The sequence below is a fragment of the Cebus imitator genome, unplaced genomic scaffold (genome assembly GCF_001604975.1).
Source record: "Cebus imitator isolate Cc_AM_T3 unplaced genomic scaffold, Cebus_imitator-1.0 Scaffold8, whole genome shotgun sequence".
Lineage (NCBI taxonomy): Eukaryota > Metazoa > Chordata > Mammalia > Primates > Cebidae > Cebus > Cebus imitator.
In genome coordinates this window covers 843682-868456 of record NW_016107323.1, presented here as the reverse complement: position 1 = coordinate 868456, position 24775 = coordinate 843682, and the positions used below count along the sequence as shown (strand labels likewise).

The following is a 24775-nucleotide window of genomic DNA, read 5'->3' as shown; positions in this document are numbered from 1 at the left end:
GAGATTATAGCTTTTGAGTTTTAACTCTTCTAGCAAGTAATTCCAAGGAGGGTGACATGAGTATATAACAGACAGTTTGCATACATTGAAATGGTTCTCAGTTCAACTTGGGCTGCTTCAAACTCGTGAATAGGCTTGAAGAAAATGATTGGCAGTGATGAAAAAGCCACACTTAATATCATATAGTAAATTAGATCTTTAAATGTGGACACATTGTGGGGCATAAGAAAACAACAGCAACAACAAAGCTGCCTGTTGGGTGGCTCTTTAAATAGAGCTCTCATTGGTGCATTTAAAATTGCAGTTGGATTTTGCAGAGCTTCTCTGCAACACAGATTTTGTATCGCTATTATGTCTTAATGTCTTCCTGCCACTGTAGCCATGGGAATGGGGAAGCAGGGACGTTTCAGATTGTGACAGGGACAGGGTGTGCTGTTAGTATTGAGTGGGTAGGGATCAGGGAATGCTAAAATATCTTCTAATGTGTGGGACAGGCCTGTACACCAAGAGTTGTTCCCTGCAAATGTCCATAGTGTTGAGAATCACTGCAGTAGGGTTCTAAAAAAAAAAAAAAAAAAAAAACTCATATTTGTATGATAATGGCCAGTTTTTGAAACAGTTTTGCCCCCATGTTTATTCTGTAGCTGGTAAGCAGGTATTTAAAGCATCAGACTGTGGTACCCTTCAGTTAGTGCTTTAAATTCGGCTTGTCCCAGTTTTCCGAGTGTCACAGTGACTCCAGGAAGGAGAGGCAAATCAAGAGCCATGTGCAGGGACTGAAACATGCTGGGTGGGATTCAAGAAAATGAAGGAAAAACTAGAGTGTGATGAAAAACAGCTGTAAACTATGGCTTGCTGCTTTGTCACTATTTTTTCCCACTGACTGGCGACTGGAGTTATCCCAAAGACAGTGGTAAGGGTGTTCCTACATGGGACAGCCCCAAACCGTCCCGTGATGGGTCTGGTTGGGATTCCAAAGAAAGAAGCACTAAATGCTAGGGCGATCAGTCCAAAGTGGTTATTAGAGGCACGGACTTACAGGGTAGGCTGTGGCGTATCCTTTGGCACAATGGTCCCCAACTTTTTTGGCACCAGGGACCGGTTTTATGGAAGACAATTTTTCCACCAGGTTTGGGGGGGGTGGGGTGATAGTTTCAGGATGTAACTGTTCCACCTGAGATCATCAGGCATTAGATTCTGATAAGGAGCACACAACTTAGCTCCCTTGCTTGCACAGTTCACAATAGGGTTCCACTCCTATGAGAATGTAATGCTGCTGCTGATTTGCCAGGAGGTGGAGCTCAGGTGGTAATGCTCTCTTGCCCACTGGACGCTCGCCTTCTGCTGTGCGGCTCGGTTCCTAATGGACCGTGGACTGGTTTGGGTCTAGTATCTGCAGCCCAGGGTTCAGGGACCCCTGCTCTGTCAGACAGGAGAGAAAGGGATGTTCTGCCTCGGTGTGTCCGCCAGCAGGGGGTCAGGATGTGGAGTTTATTAGAAGGTTTAAGGAATTTGGCTCCAGGCCAGGCTGGTTTCTTCCAGGGTCTTGGGAAGCAACATCAACACCTTTATCAGTGCCTGGGAGTGTGGAAGCACCCAGAGGAAAACATGCACCTCACTGGGTCAGAGTGGTCAAAGGCACTCCTTCTAGGGAAGAAGTGGGGAAGGTTGGGGACCCTACAGTCACTGATTCGATGCCCTCACCATTTTCTTAGTAGATTCTAGGGTGTGGTCAGGAGAAGGGCCCTGACTTTTCACCAGAGAGCTCCTCTGCTTTGTCATATTTATAAAAAGTGAGGGGGCATAGTCGGGGACTCTTTTCCCTGGATGGGGGAGCAGGATGTCTCAGCCCCCTCCCTCCAACAACTATTTTGTCCTTGTTCTGGAAGCCTAGGATAAGAGCTGAATAATTCTCCATCTGTATTCATCCTTGTGTTATTTATAATAATGAAAGGTCAGAAACAGCCTGACAGCCCTACAGTAGGGGACGCCTAGTTAAATTTGGAATAGCCATATGAGGGGGTGTTATGCAGTCATTAAAAATGATTTATTTGGGCCAGGTGCTGTCATTCACACCTATAATCCCAGCACTTTGGGAGGCTGAGGCCAGAGGCTTCCTTGAGCCCAGGGGTTTGAGACCACCCAGGGCAACATAGGGAGACCTTGTCTCTACAAATAATTTAAAAATTAGCTGGTCATATCTGTGATCCCTGCAGTTTGGGAGGCCGAGGCCGGCAGATCACCTGAAATCAGGAGTTCAAGACCAGCCTGGCCAACATGGTGAAATTCCATCTTTACTAAAAATACAAAAATTAGCTGGGTGTAGTGGCACCTGCCTGTAATCCCAGCTACTCAGGAGGCTAAGGCAGGAGAATCGTTTGAACCCAGAAGGTGGAGGTTGCAGTGAGCCGAGATTGCACCACTGCACTCTAGCCTGGGTGACAGAGTGAGACTCTCTCTCAAAAAAAAAAAAAAGAACCAAAAAAAATTAGCCAGGTATGGTGGTGCATGCGTGTAGTCCCAGCTATTCAAGAGACTCAGGTGGGAGTGTCACGTGAGCCCGGGAGGTCGAGACTGTAGTGAGCCGTGATTGTGCCCTGCACTTCAGCCTGGGCAACAGAGTAAGACCCTCTCTCCTAAATAAATAAGTAAATAAATATTTGGGAAAAAAAATAAAGATGTTTTACTACTGTAAAACATGATGTATTTAAGAATATGTAATCACTTGTGAAATTGCTCACAATATTAGAGAAAATGGATATAAATTAGTATACACAAAGTGATCCTCATTCTGCATTGTGATTAGGCAAAAAATTATCTTTTTTTTTTTGGTACCACTTATTTTTACCTTAAGGCAAACAAACTCTGGGTCCTTTGGGCTAGCACCCTCAAGGTGAAGAATGAGGCATCATCCTTACTTCTCAATTTCCATCATAAACTAGTGCTTCTGGTCTTCTGATTTGTTTTTTATCTAGAGTGGCTTAATTTCAGATATAAAGCCAGATAAATATACTAAGGCAGTATTTCCATAAACTTTTCTTTATAAACAGGTTTTCTGAGTGGTCAAATAGATCGGGGAAATCTGGGTGAAAGAAAGTTTATTACAGCAGGGCTTTTCAGAGCCATCAATAACTTTTTAAGAGGAACATATTTAATGCATGGTATTTTCCAAATTTATATGACCCTGGAATTTTATTTATTTTTTTGAGATGGAATTACTCTTGTTGCCCAGGCTGAAGTGCAGTGGCGCAGTCTCTGCTCACTGCAACCTCTGCCTCCTGGGTTCAAGCCATTCTCCTGCCTCAGCCTCTGGAGTAGCTCGAATTATAGGTGCCGGCCACCATGCTTGCAGTGTTTGTGTTTTTAGTGGAGATGGGGTTTCATCATGTTGGCCAGGCAGGTCTTGACCTAACCTCAGGTGATCCACCTGCCTTGGCCTCCCAGAGTGCTGGGATTACAGGTGTGAGCTACTGTGCCTGGCACCCTGGAATTCTTTTCTTCATGAAACATCTTTGGATGGTGGGCTTCACACAGTTTGGAATGTATTGAATTAGGCCAGGGAATGTGGTGGTAGAGTTTCAGTTTCCGATTTTTTTTGGGTTTTTGCAGGGAGCTACTTCCTGTGATCGTGAGTAACTTTAGTATTTCATAGAGAGTGGATTGCCCGTACTACGCCATGTCATAATGTTCCCCGTTTTTCTTGATAGGCCTTTCCGAAAGATGAATGAGAAAGGTGTCTTACTCTGGGATAAAATTCACAAGTTGCAGAAAGGCCAGATTTATAAGCAGGTATCTCATGACCAGCTTCTCCTTTTTGTTGCTTTGCTTTGTGGTCGGTAATAATGCTAACAGCTGATGTTCATTGTGGCTTACTATGTGCCTGGCACAGTTCTGAGTGATTCCCATGAACTGACTGACTATAACTTGGTGGTAAACTTAGGTTTAAGTCAATATCTTTTCAATATGCTAGTATCTAAACTAACTCAAAATTGAACAGTTTTTTAAAACAAAAATTTTAAGGCATTACTTTCATAGTGTATGACATTTAAGTTGCCAGTGGTAAAAATTGGAAATTTCTCTTTAAGGAACACTGACTCATGGCATATTATTCACTCAGATTATTATTTTCTGACAAAACATGTTTTGTACACAGTTTTGTGGGGAATTTTTTTTAGACAGAATCTTGCTCTGTCACCAGGCTGGAATGCAGTGGCGCCATCTTGGCTCACTGCAACCTCCATCTCCCTGGTTCAAGTGATTCTCCTGCCCCAGCCTCCCGAGTAGCTGGTATTACAGGTGCCTGCCACCACGCCCAGCTAATTTTTGTATTTTTAGAAGAGACCAGGTTTCACCACGTTGCCCAGGATGCTCTTGATCTTCTGCTCTCGTGATCCGCCCACCGCAGCCTCCCAGAGTGTTGAGATTTATAGGCGTGAGCCACCATGCCTGGCTTTTTTGTTTTTTCCAGTTTGTATTGAGACAAGGTCTCGCCCAGTCGCCCAGACTGGAGTGTAGTGGCATGAACATCACTCACTGTGGCCTCAACCTCCTGGGCTCAAGCGGTTCTCCCACCTCAGCCTCTCAAGTGGCTGGGATCACAGGCATCCACCACCATGCCCAGCTAAATTTTAATTTTGATTGTTTTGTAGAGACAGGTTCTTGCCATGTTGCCCAAGCTGGTCTTGAACTCTTGGGCTCAAGCAGTCCTCCCACCTTGGCCTCCCAAAGTGCTGGGATTACAGGCATGAGCCATCACACCTGACCTGTGCACAGTTTTAATGTATTTTGGTGTCATAAGAGGCTTTCAAATGTTTGAATGAATTTGGTTGCTGACCATTCTTATGTTACTAAGGTTCATTTTAAACAATATTAATACATTCTTGATGGGTATATAACAATGTGCTGGATTTGGCAATATGAGTATATTTTCAAGGCCTTGAGAAAAACAGCTTTGATAGAGCCATTTTACTTCTAGGAAGTTAGCCTAAGAAAAGTATTAAGATATAGCTAATACAACTCGGCTATGAGAATGTTTATCATGAAGTTTCTTACAAAATAGATAATGTAAACTGTACAACATCAGGGAGTTGGTGAAATGAATCATGGTACTTCCTAGCTGCTGTCCTCACCTGGTAGGTTAGTATTTATTGACATGGAAAGATGACTACAGCGTGTTAAGTGTAGAAAGGTAGTTACGAAGAAGTGTATACAATATGAATCTTTCTTGAACAGCGTGTTTGACGTAGAGGAAAGATAAAAAAATAAAAGCACTTCCCATGGAAGTGCTTTTATTTTTATATTTTGATATTTAAAATAAGTTATAAAAACAAAAACAATTTTTAAAAGTTTTTAAAAAAATATTTTGTACCGTGGGTGAGACAGGCTATCTAGTGTAATAACTATAGTTTTCTCTGATTGCAGGGTAATTTATATGAGTTTTTGAAGCTTACTGGATGGAGAGGATCCAGAGTGTTGTATTTTGGTGACCATATATACAGTGACTTGGCGGTGAGGGGCCCTTTTTTCCTTTGTTGGGGGACAGATGTGTTAGTCTCACTTGTTAAAGAACGTATCTTTTATTTAAGGCCATCTTTATGCTTTCATAAAACCTAGAAGTAGGCTGCATTTTTTAAATGTCTCATTTCTTTTTACAGAACAGGATGGATCATAGCTGTGGAAAAGATAAATATTTTTTTGGAAATGATGGGAATAAACAGTTCACCCAAAGAGTTTATCAGAATAGTCTTTCCATTTAAATATTAAGAAATAAATGCCATTGCTCTTTTTCCTTTTATCAATGCATCAAAAAACATAAAGTCCACCTTTGAAAGTTTGCCACCATTGGGAATATTGAAAAGAACGTGGTGTAGGTTTTCATGTATGACAGGAGAAAGAAATATTCAAAGTCTTCAAGAAACTGAATCAGTGGGCTGGGCGCAGTGGCTCACACCTGTAATTCTAGCACTTTGGGAGGTCGAGGCAGGTGGATTACTTGAGCTCAGGAGTTCGAGACCAGCCTGGGCAACACTGTGAAACTCTGTCTCTACTAAAAATACAAAAATTAGCTGGCATGGTGGCACATACCTGTAATCCCAGCTAGTGGGGAGGCTGAGACAGGAGAATCACTTGAACCTGAGAGGCAGAAACTGCAGTGAGCTGAGATTGTGTCATTGCACTCCAGCCCATGTAACATAGTTGAGACCCTGTTTCAAAAAAAAAAACAAAAACAAAAACAAAAAAAACAGAAAAGAAATTTTGAACCAGTGAAGAAGATGGGCATCCTCAGCCCTCTTATGCCCTTACATAGGGTTTAGGATTCTAGCTTTAGGTGAGTAGCCAGACTGAGCCTTTAAAACTGCAAATCAGATACCACTTCTTCCCTTAAAACCCGAAAGCCTTTCTTTCTCCCTCAGAGTAAAAGCCTGAGTTCCCATGGTTGCGCCCTGGATTCCTATGGTTGCCCAGTGGATTTCCCCTTCCTCAGCCCACTTCTGTGAAGATACCCTCTGCCTCTGCCTTCTCTTTTGTCTCCTGTAGGTTCCCTGACTTGTTGATTCTTAACATGCCACCCTCCAGCATGTTCCTGCCCCGGGGCCTTTGCACTTGCTGTTCTTCAGCCAGAATCTCCCTGCTCCCACATATTCACATACTCTCCCCCACCTTGTCCATGTATTAGTCTGGTCTTCCTAACTACCCTGTATAAAATGCAAACCTCCTTGCTTCCTGTCCTTTTCCTGTTATTCTGCTTGATTTTTGTCCCTTGTACTTATCCCCACCTGCCATTGTGTATTTTACTTGCTTATTTGTTGTCTGTAATTTTCATGAGGGCTGGGAACAAAAAACTGAGAAGTTTTTTGTTCATTGTTTTATCTTCAGTATTTAGGGCCTGACAGATAGTATTGCTTGATGAGTATTTGCCAAATGGGAAAATGACCATTTAGTGTGATGTGTCTTAGATTTTCCAGGACATAGCTGATACTAGATATTCTGGCCTGTTAAATAGGGGGTTACAACATTTGGAATGGAAATTTTGATCATGCATGCTGATGTTGTATGTGATCATTCCAAGTCTGAGATTCCATGGTTCTCCATAACCCAGAGGGCCTGGCACACAGAGGTCTGTGGATGAATTGAATGAAGACCTTTGGTAGCAGTTAGGTCAAGCCCCTTTCCGCCCCTGACCTTTTTTTTTTTTTTTTTTTTTTCTTCTTTGGTGAGATGGCTGTTCAGGTCTTTTGTTTCCTTCCTTCCTTATCTCTTTCTCTCTTTCTTTCTCTTTTTTTTCCTTTTTTTTAAAGAGACCACAGTTAATGATTCCAGACCTGGTGTTTTGGCAGGGGATATGACTCACGGCAATTATTTCCAGAACAGAAACTTTCTTGGAATGAAATGATCAAAGGCTGGGGCCAAATTAGTTTTAATTAAATGTAATTCATTGAATTCAACTTGGTTAATAACTAACCATTACCATCAAAAAGTCATTAAATGAATGCCTCTCATGTCTGGGAAAATAATGACATAGTGTAGATTCTGTTGAGACTGATGTTGACTTTTCGTGATCTCTGTGATCAGGATTTGACCCTGAAGCACGGCTGGAGGACTGGTGCAATCATCCCAGAGTTGAGATCTGAGCTCAGAATCATGAACACGGAGCAGTACATTCAAACCGTGGCCTGGCTGCAGACCTTGACTGGGTTATTGGAACAGATGCAGGTTGGGATTTTTTTTTTTTTTCCTTCTGTTTCTCTCAGCCTGAGGTTACAAAGTTGCTTCTGGTATTTTCTGCTTAATGGTTATAAAGTATGAGGCTTAAGTTGTTTTCAGTAGACTGTGGAATAATGACTGGGGTTCTTTTGCTTAGAGTCTTTGTGGGGCCTGTGTAAATACAGGTGTTTGCTCACATTCCTCTGTCAGTGAAGATCCACTGTGCTCACTTCCACACTGAAGCCTGTGGGGAGCTCTTCTGTGGGGTACTGGGATTCAGGAAGCCCTGCCAGTGCTTGAGTCTGTGCTGGTTTTGCCTGCACCTGCCACGGTGGGACTTCTCCATTCTGGGCCTCAGTTTCCCCATCTGTGACATAAAGGGCCCTGTGGATGGAACACTTCAGTCTAGGCCCCATGGCTTACTGGAGAGAGTCTCAAAGCAAGAGTCAAGATCCTGGGGTCCAGCCTCAGTTGATTTTGAGGATAATACCTGCAGTTTGCTGGCTTACTGGAGTTCCCTGGCAGTTACTTCCTTGTGTTAAGTTAGGCAGCCAGCTTTGGCTGGTTAGTGAGGAATGGCAGTTTTATCAGTCATTTCCTGGCCCATGGAAACTGCCTCTCTTTTGCTGCTCTATCCCCTTAATTCTCCATGTGCCCCTTTCCTTTCCAGTTCCTTGAGGCACCTTGCTTTCTCCCTGGGCCCAGCTTGCCTGGGCTGCAGCCATCTCAGCATGGGTGCTGACATTTTTAGGATAAGGGCACAGATGCTTGCCCTCTTGGCGAACACACCTGCAACCTGTGGCCTGTTGCCCATGCCTGCCCTCTGGCTTTGGAAATGGGCAGGGAACTGCCTTGCCTGCCCCAGCTGGCACTCCGTGTGGGGGTGGCTGAGCAGTGAGATCAGGCAGGGCTGTGAGTGGCAGGCCAGATTCTGGCTCCAGGTGCATGCATTCCAGAGCACGGGGCCCTGCACGTCCCCCTAGGCCTTGTTTCCAGAATGCACTGGGCTCCATTAGTTCTTGGCTCTTCTCCGATGAGGATTTATTGTTTCCCTTGCTATGCTTGTCTGTGAGATGATTTTCTAAAAATATATGGCATCAGTTCTGACTTAATGTAGTTTAGAGTCTGTGTTTGTATGTCATACACTACTAATAGTTACTTTTTATGTGCCAGGCACTGTGCTGAGTGCTGGCTTTATAGACATTGCTCATTTAGCTGTCCCATGCTGGTAGGTACCATTTTCCCATTTTAGAATAAGGAAACAGGTTTTGAGAGGTCAGGTACCATTTATGCCTGAGATCGTAAAATGACAGGGCAAGGCTTGAACCGAGGCCTATGTGGGCCCCAGGTCCATGCTTTGGAGCACTGCTCTAATGTGCTTCCCTGGTTAGAGGGCTGGGGTGTAGGCAAGGACTTGACACCCTCAGTGAAGTCTCTGTGACTCCGGCAGCTGGTCATATGTACACACACAGCTGCACGTAGATGGCATCACTGCATGCTAGCTTTGGTAACAGTTTTTTGGGGGGGTTTCCTTTTGTTTTTGTGACCTGTGTAAAAAGTTGATGAAAGTATGTATGTTTTAGAGAATGGAAGTGCTGGAAGTATTTCTGTGATTTGTAAAATTAGTTATACAAGGCATAGGGTGAGGGAAGGAAGAAAAGGGAATGAATGTTTACATAGCCAACGCGATTTCACAGGAGAGAAAACAGACTGCGAGATATGTAACTTTTCTAGAGTCACGGTTCTCGGCTGGCAGAATCAGGCTGTGTAGGAATGTCCTAAGAACTTACTGTGTTCTGGACACCGTGACCTTTAAGTTTGTTTCATTTTCACAGTAACTCTTTGAAGTAGGTCCTGAAACATCACTCCCATTTTATTGATGAAGACCCTGGGGAACAGAGGAGCTATAATTGTCTAGGGAGGGGTGATGCTGGCGTTTACACAGTGGCAGCCCGACTCTGGAACTGTAAGCTCCACGCACGCACCTATGTTGCCTTGGGTTCTGGCACTTTGTAGAGAGTTCTTTCAAGTTGGACTCGCTATAGAGGTGTGTAGCTGCTAACTAAAGAAACATCTGCATAAATGTCCTAGCTCACTGTCTCCCTCTTCCTCAGTGTTCCTTCAGAAATACAAGGTATTCCACTGAGCCTGTGGCAGATGTTTCTAGAACTCCCCCTTGGGGATTGTTTTCAGAGCATGTAGCACATTATTTGGACAGTTTTCTGAGGAGAAAAATTGGTCCTCTGAGATTGGGTTTGATTTTTTCAGAGCTAGCAGAGTGTCATTTGTTTGATGTTTTTTTTTCCCTTTTGAGACGGAGTCTTGCTCTGTTGCCCAGGCTAGAGTGCAGTGGCGTGATGTTGGCTCATTGCAGCCTCTACCTCCCAGGTTCAAGCGATTCTCCTCTCTCAGCCTCCCAAGTAGCTGGGACTATAGGTGTGTGCCACCACATCCAGCTAATTTTGTATTTTTAGTAGAGACAGGGTTTCACCATGTTGGCCAGGCTGGTCTTGAACTCCTGACCTCACAGAGTGTCATTTGGAGGCAAGTCTAATGAATGAGATAAAAGTCCATAAATTTTGGTTGTGATTTGGTTAGCTAGCCTTGAGGTGCATTCCAAAATGGCTGTGGTTCATGGTGGTGGTGCTGGCATTGGTAGACACTTCTCAGGTGACCAATCAGTCAGAGGCCACATTTTGACCACGGTTCAGCAAGCTTCTGCAAAGGGCCACATGGTAAATATTTTAAGCTGTGCAGGCTCAGGTAACCAACCAGTCAGAGGCCACATTTAGACCACGGGTCAGCAAGCTTCTGCAGAGGGCCACGTGGTAAATATTTTAGGCTGTGCAGGCTGTAGGTTCTGTTGCAGCTACTCACCTCTGCACTTGGAACACAAAAGCAGCCGTGGACAATATGTGAATGAATGGTTGTAACTGTGTCCCAGTGAGCTTTATTGGTGGGTGCTGAAATCTGATTTTCATCTAATTTTTACATGTCATGAATGTCATTCTTTTTCTTTTGAGACAGTCTTGCTCTGTTGCCCAGGCTGGAGTGCAGTGGTGTGATCTCGGCTCACTGCAGCCTCCGCCTCCCGGGCTCAAGTGATACTCATGCCTCAGCCTCCTGAGTAGCTGGAATTACAGGTGTGCACCACCATGCCCAGCCAATTTTTGTATTTTTGGAGAAGTGGGGTTTCACCATGTTATCCAACCTGGTCTTGAACTCCTGGTCTCAAGTGATCCACCTGCCTCAACCTCCCCAAATGCTGGGATTACAGACATGAGCTACCACACCTGGCCTGTCATAAAATTATTCTTCTTTTGATTGTTTTTCCCCCAACCATTGAAAAAGAAAAACCCATTTGTGAGCTCATAGTTGATAGAAAAATGGGCCAGTGGCTGGACTGATGTAGGCTGTTGCACTGGCTAGATTGTAATATCTTTCTCAAGCAAGGGCAGGGATACGCAGCCAATCCGTTTTGCCGTGAAGAGCTGATTACGCCCATCAATAACCACTGGAGGTGGAAGTGGCTGACGTGCCTGGAGGATCATTTTCTGTGGGGCTTTGGTTAGTCTTTTCCAGTGTTAACGACCCACTCTAGAGTGCATGGTTTCACTTGAAAGATTAGTGGTAACTAATGAAGACACACTGTCTTTGAAATACTTTAAAGTGGATTTCAGAGCCAGAAGCTCTTGTTTTATGGAGTTTGACCTTGTAGGGGGACGCAGCTGGAGAAGTGGGTGGGCACAGGGAGAAATCTTTTTTTTTAATGGGAGAGACTCGAGCATGTTTGACGGCTGATGGGAAGGATGCAGGTGAGAGGATTGTTCCTATGAGAGAGGTGACAAATGGTGGGAGAGGTTCATGGCAGGACAGCCGGGAGGGCGCCCCAGGCAGCTGCTGGGTGCTCCGTGGGAGGTAAGGCCTGAAGGGCGGCTGAGTGAAGGAGGCATTCAGGGTCCCTTTCCGGGCATGCATCCCTGGCCTCCAATTCCTGGGGCCTTTTTCCCTTGCATGTCCCTTCAGCAGCCTCGGGGTTCAGAGTCAAGCTGTTGAACTGAGCAGATGTGATAAACAGAAGGTTCTTTGCCCCCATGTCAAAAGCAGATAGTTTGCTAGCTTGGTATTTTCCTACAGGTTCACCCTGTGGTCATGTATTGCAGGGAGCTCACCTGTTGCCTGAGATCATGTGCACCTTGGATTCTGGCCTCAGTGTTTCTGTTTAGCCACAAAAACCTTGGAGGGAGACTTGTGAGATTCCATGTGTTAGATCATGGGCAATTGGCATTTTCTTTTGGCCTTTCACTCATATTTCGGCCCACCAGAAAATGCTCTGCTTTTCTTCTCATTGAGGTGCTTTACCTTCTTGCCTTTTGCAGAATATTAAATTAAAAAGTTTAATTCGTTTATAATCCTACTGCCCTTGCACAAATTAAAACAAATTTTTATGTTAATTTCCAAATGCAAGCACATACTTTGACACTTGCAGGTAGTGGGTATATATGCTGTTTCCACTTAATAATGTTTGTACACATGTATATAATATGTGTAATAGGTAATATATACTAGGTATATGTACATTACAGTTTGTACACATGTATATATCACCTACATGTTTTATGCATATGTGGATACATGCATGCATTATGTTTATATGTAGTCTTTTACTCATAATTTAATAACTTCATAATATTTCATCTTAATTTGTTACCACATTTCTAATGTTGGACATTGAAAACTATTTTTTATAAATGAAGACGGCAGGTGTCATCTGGAAAGTCTGAAAAATGTATTATTTCATGCAGGTGCCGACCTTTGAGATGTAAAGGAATAAAATTTCTCCTAGAAAAGGTGCTAATTAAAAAAATATTCTCATTACCTAATGAACTTATTTGAAATCAAAACAGTTGTAATAATTAGCTTGCATCTTGCAGGTTCACAGAGATGCTGAGTCACAGCTGGTTTTGCAGGAGTGGAAAAAGGAAAGGAAGGAGATGAGGTAAGAGTGGCCTGTGTTGAATGTGGCGAGTCCACCACCCTGTTCAGCTGTGCTGGGCCTACACATGTACCCCAAGGCCAGCCTGAGGCATAATCTTGAAACAGCCTTTTTTTAGCTCCCAGGTGTGTCTGTCTCCCCCAGGATTCAGAATCAGCTACCTGCTGTTGGTGACATGTGACATTTCCTTGAGGCCAGCTATCACCCCTGTTATTTCTCTGCCCTTGCCGTTGAAGGCCTTGGGAGAAGGGAGCCTTTTCGTCTCATGCATCCTCCCTGCCCGCCTGACCTTCCCGTCTGGGCAGCTGGTAGCTCAGCTGTTAATAATGCTGGCAGCACAATGTGGCTGTCGGGGCAGCGCTGGATTTGGGCTCTGAACCCACAGTGAATTCTTAGGGCTCCTAGACCCTGGTGCTTATTTGTAACCACAACTATTGCAAGAATGTGCCATCTTACTGGTAAAGAAAGCCTGTCTGCTGTGAGAAAAGTCTGGTGGGTATCTGTCTTAAGGGAACCCCGACTGACAATCATGCCTCCCTAGGCGGATGCTTTCTATGTTGACACCATTTGCATGAACTTTTCTGACTTTGCACATGGCCTTTTCCAGCCGCTAGCTACAGCTGTCTCTGAGTCTTGGAAACAGTGGTTGCTGTGGGATTCTGGCCTCTCAGTAGTGGGCAGCCTGACCTGAGGTTGCATGTGGTGGTGTGCGTGGGTGGGGACAGGGCGTGGAAAGGGGACAATGAGTCCATTCCTCAGAGTCTGCAGAAGCCAGGGCTGTATTGCATTTAGTTCGTCCTCCTAACTCTCAGGGTGTTGGCTGTCTTGAGTCTTATTCTAACTGCTACCAACTAGTGGCTTTTATCACACAGTTGTGTAAATGACTATATTTTTTGCTGTGTTGGTAAATGACTTATTAACAGTCAAATAGTATTCCTTCGTTTTGCTGGAATACTCTATATGTAGGGTCCCAGCCATCAGAGAGTGTGCGTATCCTGTATACACAGGATAAGGATGTTGATAAAGACATACATGCACATAAGGATGACTACAGGGGCTTATGGTTCTTGAACAGGGTGAGCAGCCTCACCTGCGAGGAGGCCGGGAGGCCCTGAAGTGTGTAATGGATGGAGGACATTTATATCACATAAAACAATCCTTAATTCCTCAGACAGCTGAGCACTTGAGAGTTTACAACATGCTTTTATTCTGCTTACCTTAGTTCTCACAATAACCTTGTAGAACAGGGGATCTTGATCCTTTCTGTAAGGGAAGTTGAGACTCCTGAGAACATTCTGTATTCCTCTGTGTACTGTCGGGAGCAGCTGCTGCATCCCATGTTTAGGTTTGGGAGATGGAGCGTGTGTATGTAGAGAAGTGTGCACAAGAATCTGGAGCCTTGAGACAGTTAAGAGGGAAATGTGACCAGAATCATTTTCATGGATGGATAGATACGCTGACTGACTGACTGGCTGACTTACTTCCTCCCCTCCCCTCCCCTCCCCTCCCCTCCTCGCCTCCCATCCCTCTTTTTTTCTTTTTCTTTCTTTCTTGAGATAGGGTCTCATTCTGTCACCCAGGCTGGAGTGCAATGCACAGCTCTCCGCAGCCTCAACCACCCAGGCTCAAGCGATTCTCCTACCTCACCCTCCTGAGTAGCTAGAACTATAGACACATGCCATCATGCCTGGCCAATTTCTTTGCATTTTTCTAGAGATAAGGTCTCACAAAGTTGCCCATGCTGATGGTCTAGGGTTCAAGTCCACCTGCCATGCCTGGCCCGGACTGTTTTTGTTTTTGTGTTTTTGAGATGGAGTCTGGCTCTGTCGCCCATGCTGGAGTGCAATGGCACAATCTCTGCTCACTGCACCCTTCACCTCCCTGGTTCAAGCGATTCTCGTGCCTCAGCCTCCTGGGTAGCTGGGATTATAGGCCTGGCTACTTTTTGTATTTTTAGTGGAGACGGGGTTTCACCATGTTGGCCAGGCTGGTCTCGAATCCTGGTCTCAAGTGATCTGCCTGCCTCAGCCTCCTAAAGTGCTGGGATTACAGATACGAGCCACCGCACCTGGTCCTAGACAGTTTCCTTAATTAGAATTTGGGGCTGTTCTAGGCTAACTTTTTTCTCAAATGAGTCTTTTTTTTTTTTTTTTTATGATTTTTTTAGTTTAAAAACAAGCCTTTTTGAATCATTCTCTGTTGCTTTGCTTTTTTATTGCCCCTTCAGAGAAATGACCAAGAGCTTCTTCAACGCCCAGTTTGGAAGCCTGTTCCGCACAGACCAGAACCCAACCTACTTCCTGAGGCGCCTGTCGCGCTTCGCTGACATCTACATGGCGTCCCTGAGCTGCCTTCTGAACTATGACGTCAGCCACACTTTCTACCCTCGGAGGACTCCACTGCAGCACGAACTGCCCGCCAGGTCGGAAAGGCCCCCCACCTTCGGAGCCCCTCTCCTGCAGGAGGCCCAGGCCAAGTAGCTGAGGGCCCCCTGGGGCAAAAGCCAGAAACTGACGGCCCCTGATTGGCAGGCATGACGGGGTTGATGCCATGTGAGTCTGAGTGTTGCTTTTGGAAAAGATACAGATATGCCTTTTGATATTTATTTTGTACCTTATGGAGAATAATTCTCCCAATGGTTAAGATGGGAGCTAGCTGCCGACCCCTCTGGCCTTCCCCGCCATGCAGGGCTGAAAAGCAAGCTTCACATTGGAACTCTAATTTCACCTTTTTGTTTACGAAGGTCATGAAACTGACGTCAGGTTTTCTGGGATGGGCGAGACCACTGGATGCCATCTCTGCATTCCAGCAGGTCAAGCTTGAAATGCTTCTTGACTCCTCCATGGAACATTTCTTGAACATGTATGGGCAGTGTACTGGGGGCTGCAGGGGCACAGTGACGGGCAAAGATTAGCTGCTTCCAGAAGGCTGATTTAGTGGGCTCCACAATGGCAAAATGCTGCCGTGAGTTGCAGAGAGGCCCCCCACCTCCAGTGGTGGCCAGTTTCCAAATCATTGGATACTAAGGCTTTGACATTCTGGTACCTCTCATCAAAGAGAATACACCCTCCCTGGAAGGACTTACATGAGAAAGAACAAGAGAACTTGCAGCTCCTGGACCTTCTAGTCCTCAGTATATGGTTCCTGTGTCCTTCCCAGTAGGGAGGTGGGCAGGAGAGAGGAGATGAGAGCTCTGGTCAAAATCGCCTTCTAGCTAGCGGAACAGCCTTCTGGAGAACAAGATTGCAAGAAATGAGTGGGTCTGAAGAACCAAAACATTTGTGGTAGGTCTCCCAGGAGCATGTAAAACCTGGACACACCACCAGGTTGGTTTCATGTGTTCATGGAAAGAAAGAAAATGAACCAGGAAAAAGCATCTTTGTAATGAAGCGCTGTGCCACGGTACCCACTCGGTTGAATTGGAATCTTGTTAAAACATGGAATTTACCAAAAACAGTCCTTGTCTAGATGGAAACAAATGAGATCCCCGCTTCTCTCTGAGTTATCAACTGAGAGCTGCTTGGATTGGCCAGGGGAGAAGGAAGGTGGCCATCGCAACTTAACCATGTCCAGACTTCTCCTCTTAGATTTCTCTCCTGCGGTGTTTGTGTGGCTATTTGGGAGATTGTGCAGGGGTGGTTTTTTTTTTTTTTTTTTTTTATGGGGTTTCATTATGTTTTGTGTGTTTTTTTTTAACTCCTTTTTTCTGGTTTTTTTTTTGTCTTTTTTTGTCTTTTAGATGTCTAAGGTGGGAAAGGGCGAAGGACATTGATGCCAGGAAATAGATATGACCTAGCTAACTGAGCTTTTCTTACTTCTTTCTAAGGGCAATGAAAATGGCATATATTCCTTCTGTTGGAGGGAGGAATCCTTAACTGCATCTGCATTTGTAGTATCCTTCAACGTAAAGTGCGTATTTACCACACTCCCTGAGTGCTATGGGAATGTCTGCTGTTATTAGTTATGATGCTGCTAATACTATTTTAATTGCATAGGCTGTATAAATACTCCTGTTCAGATTAGTCTGATCTAGTATTGCTAACACTCATTTTAAGCTTTTGCGGCAACGTGCATATATTCTTAAATCTAAAGGATGACAGGAACATGAGGGGAGCTTGTGGAGAATGCTTGCTTATTCAACATTTTTATTGTGATAAATGTTTGTAACCATCTATTTACGAAATGCGAGCCTGGCATTCCATGGGCTCCTTGTCAGGTGGCAGAAACTTAATGAGCTACATGGCATCCTTTGTAATGCTGCTTGTTACAGTTGGGATGTACTTGTGATATTTTGCTGTATTTAACTATAATGGTGAAGGTGACCCTTTAAATCCAATAAGGTTTCCCCCCATCTTTTCTTCTACATTTGATTATAAACACAGGCACAGTAGTATTGTTCTATTTTTGGAACAGGGTAGGCATTTTGTTTATGGTTTGCCTGCTTCTAGGTGTTTTCACCATCAGGGTGTATTAAAGGCTGACATTTAATGGGTGTGTGTTGTGCCCAGCACTGCTCGGTGTTGGGGTTCTAAAAGAATGCACCGGTGCTCTTGGCTTCAAGTTTCTGCTTTGGAGAAACAGACTGAGGAAGTAGGTGTGGCTTAAAAATAATTCTTGGTTTTTATCTAATCAGATATCATTGGTTACCTACCTACCAGGTGCCAGTTATAGGGTGTTTTGTTTACTCAAGAATGAAGTAGAACTATTTTTAAAACCTGTTTTCATGAGTGTTTAGGTTAGGTGACCTAGGCTTTGAAGGAGAAAAACATTTTCTGGGTATGAATAATGAGTTTTATAATTATTCCCATTTAGAAAAATTTTAGTCTCTGTGCCATTGAGCTTGGCAGTGTTGAGATCTCCCATGTGGGCCAGGCATGGTGGCTCAAGCCTATATCCCAGCGCTTTGGGAGACCGAGGTGGGTGGATCATGAGGTCAGGAGTTCAAGACCAGCCTGGCCAAGATGACGAAACCTCATCTCTACTAAAAATACAAAAATTAGTCGGATGTGGTGGCAGGCACCTGTAATCCCAGGAGGCTGAGGCAGAGAATTACTTGAATCTGGGAGTTGGCAGTTGCAGTGAGCCGAGATTGTGCCACTGCACTCCAACCTACATGAAGGAACAAGACTCTGTCTCAAAAAAAAAAAAAAAAGATCTCCCGTGTGGCAGAAGCCTGGCATCTGGGCCACCAAGGCTCACTGACTGTGTACCTTGGAGACTGTAGACCCATGTCGTGGCGGTAACGGGGCTGAGCACAGGCCATCCCCATGTGAAGGAGGGAGGCACAGCCCTCTTTATTATTAATCCTTATCCTTGCTCAGTTGGGACAGATTTTAACTTGTCACTGTCTTTTTTTTTTTTTTTCAGACAGAGTCTCGCTCTGTTGCCCACACTGGAGCACAGTGGTGCAGTCTTGGCTAACTGCAACTTCTGCCTCCCAGGTTCAAGCAATTATTGTGTCTCAGCCTTCCGAGTAGCTGGGACTACTGGTGCACGACACCCTGCTAATTTTTGTAGTTTTAGTAGAGATGGGGTTTCATTATGTTGGCCAGGCTGGTCTTGAACTGCGCCTGGCCTTGTCATGACTCTTTTTTTTTTTTTTTTTTTCCAAGATGGAGTTTTGTTCGTGTTGCCCAGGCTGGAGTGCAGCAATGCGATTTTGGCTCTCTGCAACCTCTCCCTCCCGGGTTCAAGCAATTCTGCTGCCTCAGCCTCCCGAGTAGCTGGGATTACAGGCATCCGCTACCACGCCCAGCTAATTTTTTATATTTTTAGTGGAGACGGGGTTTCACCATGTTGACCAGGCTGGTCTTGAACTCCTGACCTCAGGTGATCCACCTGCCTCAGCCTCCCAAGGTGCTGGGATTACAAGCATGAGCCACCTTGCCCCACCTGTCATGACTCTTAACTGGGATCTGGCACACTGCACTGGGTGTTTTGTTTTCCGGTATGCACATTGATGGAAGCATAGTGGTACAAGGGAAATGAGTCTGTGTTCAACCATTTAAAAAATTGTTTTGTAAAGCAAACAAAATTGGTTTGAATACTTAAATATTACTTTTTAACATTGCCTTGACTGATTTTCTAAGAATTATGTGAATGGTAATGAGTCCAGGGCAGTTCACATCAGCCGTCACAAATATGGCAGTCCAGCAAGGCCCGTGGAGGTCCCTTTTTTTCTTTTTCAGTGTTGCTTTTATGGTGAAACCTGGCTTTTGAAATAGTTTAGTTGTTTGGCTCAGAGCTCCTACTTTCCCCCTAACATGGCACATATCTCTTTTTTTAAAAAAAAAAAAAATCATTTTACCCTTCAGCAGTATTTTCTGCTATTCCCATTAATATCATGTAATATAAACCACCTGCTACTGATTTAGGTGTATTACAGACTAAAATTATTAGCTGCTTTGAATGCATTGGCACTCATAATTATTACAAAGGAGAATTGAAAAGTAGTCTTGTGTCCTAGTCAATTTAGGACACACGTTTAGCTTTGGGCAAACTAAGTAGCTTTTTCTTCTGTCCTCTTCTCAAAAGGCTTTTTAAGCAGCAGAGACTGCTCAATATTGGAACGGAATTCCTTTTCTGCATGCCCTTTTGCTGCCAAAGACCACTTGTGGCTCCTTGTCTAGAATGCTCTAAGACCAAATTTGGCCAGACACGGGGTTCCTTGATTGCTCTATTCAACTACTAGAGAACCTGTATTTTGCCTTCTTAATAGCGACTTCCTTTTGTGCCAGGTTTTTTTTTTCTTTCTTTTGCCTTAGTGTTTGGGAGCTTAGCTCAAAGTTCAGCTGACCTTTGACACTACTAGTGGGTTAAAGAAAGGGAAGGGAATGAAGTACCTTTAATGCAGGGTCAGCGAACTTTTCCTGTAAAGGGCCAGATAGAAAGTATTTTGGGCATTTTGGGCTGTTCACTGTTGCTACCACTCTAGGAGTGATCATGGTCGTGGCTGTGTAACTTGATTTACCAAAACAAGCTGTGGGCTGGACTTGGCCCTCAGGCTGTGGCTTGCTAGCCCCCGCTCTAAGGTATTGTGTTGGTGGCAATGGCAAGATTCCCTTGCTGAGACGGTGCAGATGGATAACCTTGTAGCTGGGATGCAGAGAGGAGAAAGTTCTGTAGGTAATAAGTGCACTGTATTCCCTTATGAGCTACTTCCTGGGCATCGTTACATGTATGGCCAGTGTGTGTACTTGAGCTGTCAGGCTCGGCCCTTGTTGAATATACCTCTCATTGTTTTAGTTTGTAATTGTGCTAGTGTTGGGTGCTGAGCTCAACTGCCCAGATGACCTTTCCAGACTGAAGGACTTACTCCCCTAACTGCTGGGAGCGCTGCTGGCTGGCCATTTACTGCCAGCCCTCATGGGAGTTTCCCCTGTCGAAGAGCCCTGCCTGCCCCAGATCACATCCCCTTCCTGCCTGTAACCCTTACCAGCTCCATATGGGGTACAAAGGGCTGGCCTCCCCACCCCAACTTGGGAAACCCTGTAGGGCCATCCCACGTCCAGAGCCCCTTGTGGGGTCAGTGAGGCCTCATTGTCGCTGCATTGCAGCCCAGTGCCTCCCTGTGCCCAGCCTGTACCCAGCCCATGTCAGCCCACAGCCCTCTCCTGTGAACCTTCCTGCACGCTGGTCTCCGCCTTGGTGTCTGCTTTCGGGGAATCCAACCTGCAACAGTGCTTCTGTGCGTTTTTGGTCCTGCAGGTTTGAACTTTGACTTCGGAGACTTCCAGTTACCTAGTGGAATGACAGGTTGTGCCTGTATGGTATCAGGCACAATGAATGCAAATGAGGTAGACTTGCTATTTATTCTAGATGTGAATTTGCTATTTATTCTAAGTGTTGATTTTATGTGTATGTGACTCTGAACTTATTGCCAAATAAAAGTTTGAATTGTATCATCTGGTTTATTGTCAGTCACCTATTTTGTGTGTTTAAGTCCGACACGTTAAATGCTGATGAATCCACAGTATCGTTGTGCTAAAAAGGCATTTTTCCAGGACTTGAGGTTATTTCTACAAAAATAAAGGAGGTCTTGGATTAAAAAAAAGAATTCTAAGGAACTCCAAAAAGTTTATCCCTGAGAGAAGGGATAACCTTTTTTAGGGAAATCCCACACCGGGGTATGGGTTTTTTCTTACTAGCCCCATCTCCCCCAACCCCCAGCAAGCACACCCACTTGTTTTCAGAGTGTGAAGACTGTGGAACGTAAGCCTCAGATGAAAATTGGGCTTGAGCACAGTTGGGCAGCAGGTAACCTATGGTGTCACCACAGAGGTTCCTGGTGAAGCCAGTGGTTCATGTTGGTAATCAATTTACGAGGGATTTTTCTTTTAACGTGTGTGTGTGTGTGTGTGTGTGTGTGTGTGTGTGTGTGTGTGTAACATAAAATCCTTGTGCTGATACCTCAATCTCATTCATTTCTCCTGTGGATATCCTTTTTTTTCTCCGTCTCTTCGATCTCTAGCAAATCACTCACTAGTGACTCACTAGCCCCTTATTGATTTTTGAGGGGTGATTTTCTGGAAACTTGGCATGTCATCTAAAAGGAAGTGACAGCCTGCTCGTCTTCGTGAAATGCAGCTGCTTCTCTTTCCTGGAGTTGTGAACAAGCTTGCAAGACACTTTGGGGCTTTCAGAACTTTGGGCTTGGCTCAGCAGAAATCCCGATGATGTGGAGCGCAGTTATTTGGGCATTGAAGGCAGCAGAGAGGAGAGCCAAGCTCAGCTCAACCTAGCCTTTTCCTCCGTCCCCAGTGGTGATTCCCAACCCTGGCCAGCACTGCCCCCTGGGGATAATTTGGAGATGTGGGGAAGGGTGGGTTGCAGGGTGCTTGGGTTTTGCAGTGATGGGGAGGGGATGTCTAGTATTTTGAGGACAAGAACCAGGCAGGTTAGACCCCCTGCATTGCGAGGGATAGCCCAGCACACTGGAGCATGATCCCCTGCCTACACATGTACCTACGTGATACAATTCCTGTAGGGGGAAACCTGTTTATAATTTTCTAAGCCTAGAATTTGTTTTATAGGTAACCACAAAAAATTTCTGTGACACAATTTTAACATACTGAATTTTCCAGGAATGCAGCTCTATGTAAACTAAAGGAAGATTTTGACTTTGTTTTTATTCAGAGCTTTGTAAGGAATTATTCGTCATTTCAGAAGAGCGCATCCTCCCTAGTAGTCCACTCTTGGTATTTGAGTCGCAAATCACACCTGTGTCAGTCTGCGTGTGTACTGGTCATTTCCATAGAGATTACGTAGATGCATGTAGGTAAGACTGTCTCTCAGTCCATTCATGCTGCTGTAACACAATACCATATGCTGAGTAGCTTATAAGCAACAGACATTTATTTCTTACCGCCCAAGAGGCTGGCAAGTCCAAGGTCAATGTGCCGGCAGATTTGGTGTCTGGTGAGGCCTGTTTCCTGGTTCACAGATGGTGACTTCTCGGTCTGCATGGTAGATGGGGCGAGGGAGCTCTCTGAGGCCTTTATTATAAGGACACTAATCCCCTTCAGGAGCCTCCCCCGCCTCCAACTTAATCACCATCCAAAGGCTTACAGGCTCACTTACCACCGTCCTAGTGTTATTACCTTGCAGGTAATGATTTCAGCATAGGAATTTTGGGAGTCACAAACATTCAGACCATAGCACTTCTTTCACCTTTATTTTAAAATGTCAGCCAGGCATGGTGGCTCATGCCTGTAATCCTAGCACTTAGGGAGGCCAAAGTGGGAGAATTACTTGAGCTCAGGAGTTTGAGACCAGCCTGGGCAACATAGTAAAACCCCATCTCTATAAAAAATAAACTACATTAGTTAGGCTTGGTGGTGGGTGCCTGTAGTCTTACCTACTTGGGAGGCTGAGGCGGGCGGATCACTTGAGGCCAGAAGGTTGAGGCTTTGGTGAGCTATGATTGAGCTACTGTAATTCAGTGTGGGTGACAGAGTGAGACCCTGTCTCAAAAAAAAAAAAAAAAAAAATTATTTAAAAAAATCATTAGTCAAATATTATCTTTTCTAAAATCCAAACTTGTTTTAAGCAATTCTAATTGTCTTCATTGTGTCTTCTATTGGAAATGAAGCTGAGATTTTACCAAGTAAGTGCATTTATTATTGTAAGTTACTTTGTCTTTCTATGATAGAATTGCTAATTCTTCACTCATTCATTTATTTTTTTAAGGACAGGTTTACATATATAGCTTTAAAAGGCAAATCTAAGCATACTTCCTTAAAGATGCATTATAAACTGTTTTCTTTCAGTGAATGGAAGTGTAGAGTGTTACATCGATTTAAAAAAGTCATGTGTGAGGATAGATCATGTTTTCTATGAATTACATTTCATGTCGTCAAAGAGCAGGTGCTCCGGACCAAGAACTGCAGATTGAGAGAAACTGCCTCATGGCTGCACATCCATGCGGGCCGCTTCTTGAAGTGCTGCTGAGCGGCTGAGCCTGCCTGCAGCCAGTCCTTCGCATGACGTTCCTCCACTGCAAAAATACCGGGTATGGGAAGTCCAGGCAAATTGCCATCCCTGGTCCCTCCTCTCACACGCCTTATCTTCTAAGGTAATTATAGCAATTAATAAGTGAACACATTTGTTGTTAAAAATATTTCAGAATTTTTTGTAAGTTGTTGGGGAGGTGATATTTTCCTCCCTGCTGGTACGACAAGATGAGATGTTGGGTCGAGGCTCAGCCCATATCCCTTTCCTTAATCATTGTGCCTCTGCCATTAGTGGCCATCAGCCGGGGTGGGCAACAGCTGTAGCCTTGTCATGTCCCCCCACCCTGCATCCGGGGGCCACCAGCTGGGCAGTAACAAGGAGCCTGGACCGTGAGAGCAACAGGTGTCTGCACGGGCCCTGCTGACCCAGTGTTCCACCAAGCTCTGTTTGCCGAGGGCCTGCTGTGTGCCTCACACTGTTCTAGAACTGGACACAGCAGACAAAGACCCTGCTCCATGGAGGGCACGTGTGTTGGGGGTGGAATTTTCCACTGATGTTTGCCTCAGGGCTCGGGAGTGGGAGGCCAGTTGTCAAGAGGTGGGAAGGGGAATTGAGCACCAGTGCACTACTGCGCCCGTTGCTGAGAGCCTGCTGGGGATCGCCCCATATTGCCTCATGTGCCAGGCCACAGTGCAAACTAATGTGAGTCCCATGAGCTTCAGGAACATGAATAAGGGAGTTATTGGGAGAAGTTGGCTGGGCGGGTCTGAGTAGGCTAAGTCCGTCTGGGTGGCCCCATCCCCTTTGCCTGTGCCACTTGAATGTGGCATTTTCAGACTCTGGGGCAAGTTTGTGTGTTGGGGCAGGGCATTTCTAGGAAAGAAAGTTCCTCACTGTTGTGAGCCCACCCCTGTGAGAGGCGCTTTCCTGAGTGGTGCACTCTGTTGGTGTGGAGGCTGGAACGGACAAGGCCACTTTATCCCCTTGAGGAAATCTGCAGCAGGTGCCCTCAGGGCAGAGTGGGAAGACGCTGGGGTCTTTGATGATGTCTGTGAGCCCCTCAGTGGAATCAACCCTAAGGCTCCCCTCGTCTGGGGCTTCCAGCAGCAGACAGTAACCTCCTGTGTCATCTAAGCTAATGGAGCGTGGGGTTTTCGGGTCCTCAGCCTTTGCTGCAGTGAGGACTGCATACAGTTGATACTTGATCCTCAACAAACTTGTGATGGCAGGTGAAGTTTTTCCCTCAACTGTTAATATTAAGGGAGACTACAGTTGAATCTATTTTCTTCTGATTACAAAAAAAAAAAAGGTGCATGTGTGTACACACACACACACACACACACACACACACACACACACACACATTCTCACTTCCCTCCCTCCCTCTGTCCCTCCCTCCCTCTCACCCTTCTTCCCCCTCTCCTCCATCTCCCCCTCTCTCTTTCCTCTTTCCCTTCCTTCTTCCCTCTCCCTCTTTTCCTCCCTCCCTCTCCCCCTCCTTCCCTCTTTCCCTCTCCCCCTCCTTCTCTCTTTCCCTCTCCCCCTGCTTCCCTCCGTCCCTTCTTCCCTCTCCCCCTCCTTCCCTGTTCCCCTCCTTCCCTCTCCCCCTCCTTCCCTCTCCCC

The 24775-nt window shown here is 45.2% G+C and overlaps 1 protein-coding gene across 1 annotated transcript in view; it reads left to right on the top strand.

Moving 5' to 3' along the window:
* The window catches only part of NT5DC3 (5'-nucleotidase domain containing 3), a 67034-nt gene extending 50982 nt beyond the window's left edge, over nucleotides 1-16052 (top strand). Inside the window, exons 10-14 of the mRNA XM_017540317.1 lie at nucleotides 3708-3789; nucleotides 5422-5508; nucleotides 7573-7713; nucleotides 12639-12703; nucleotides 14928-16052. Coding sequence (XP_017395806.1) covers nucleotides 3708-3789; nucleotides 5422-5508; nucleotides 7573-7713; nucleotides 12639-12703; nucleotides 14928-15180 — 628 coding nt within the window. The 3' untranslated portion in view covers nucleotides 15181-16052. The remainder of the gene's footprint in view (nucleotides 1-3707; nucleotides 3790-5421; nucleotides 5509-7572; nucleotides 7714-12638; nucleotides 12704-14927) is intronic.
* Nucleotides 16053-24775: the final 8723 nt, after the last annotated feature.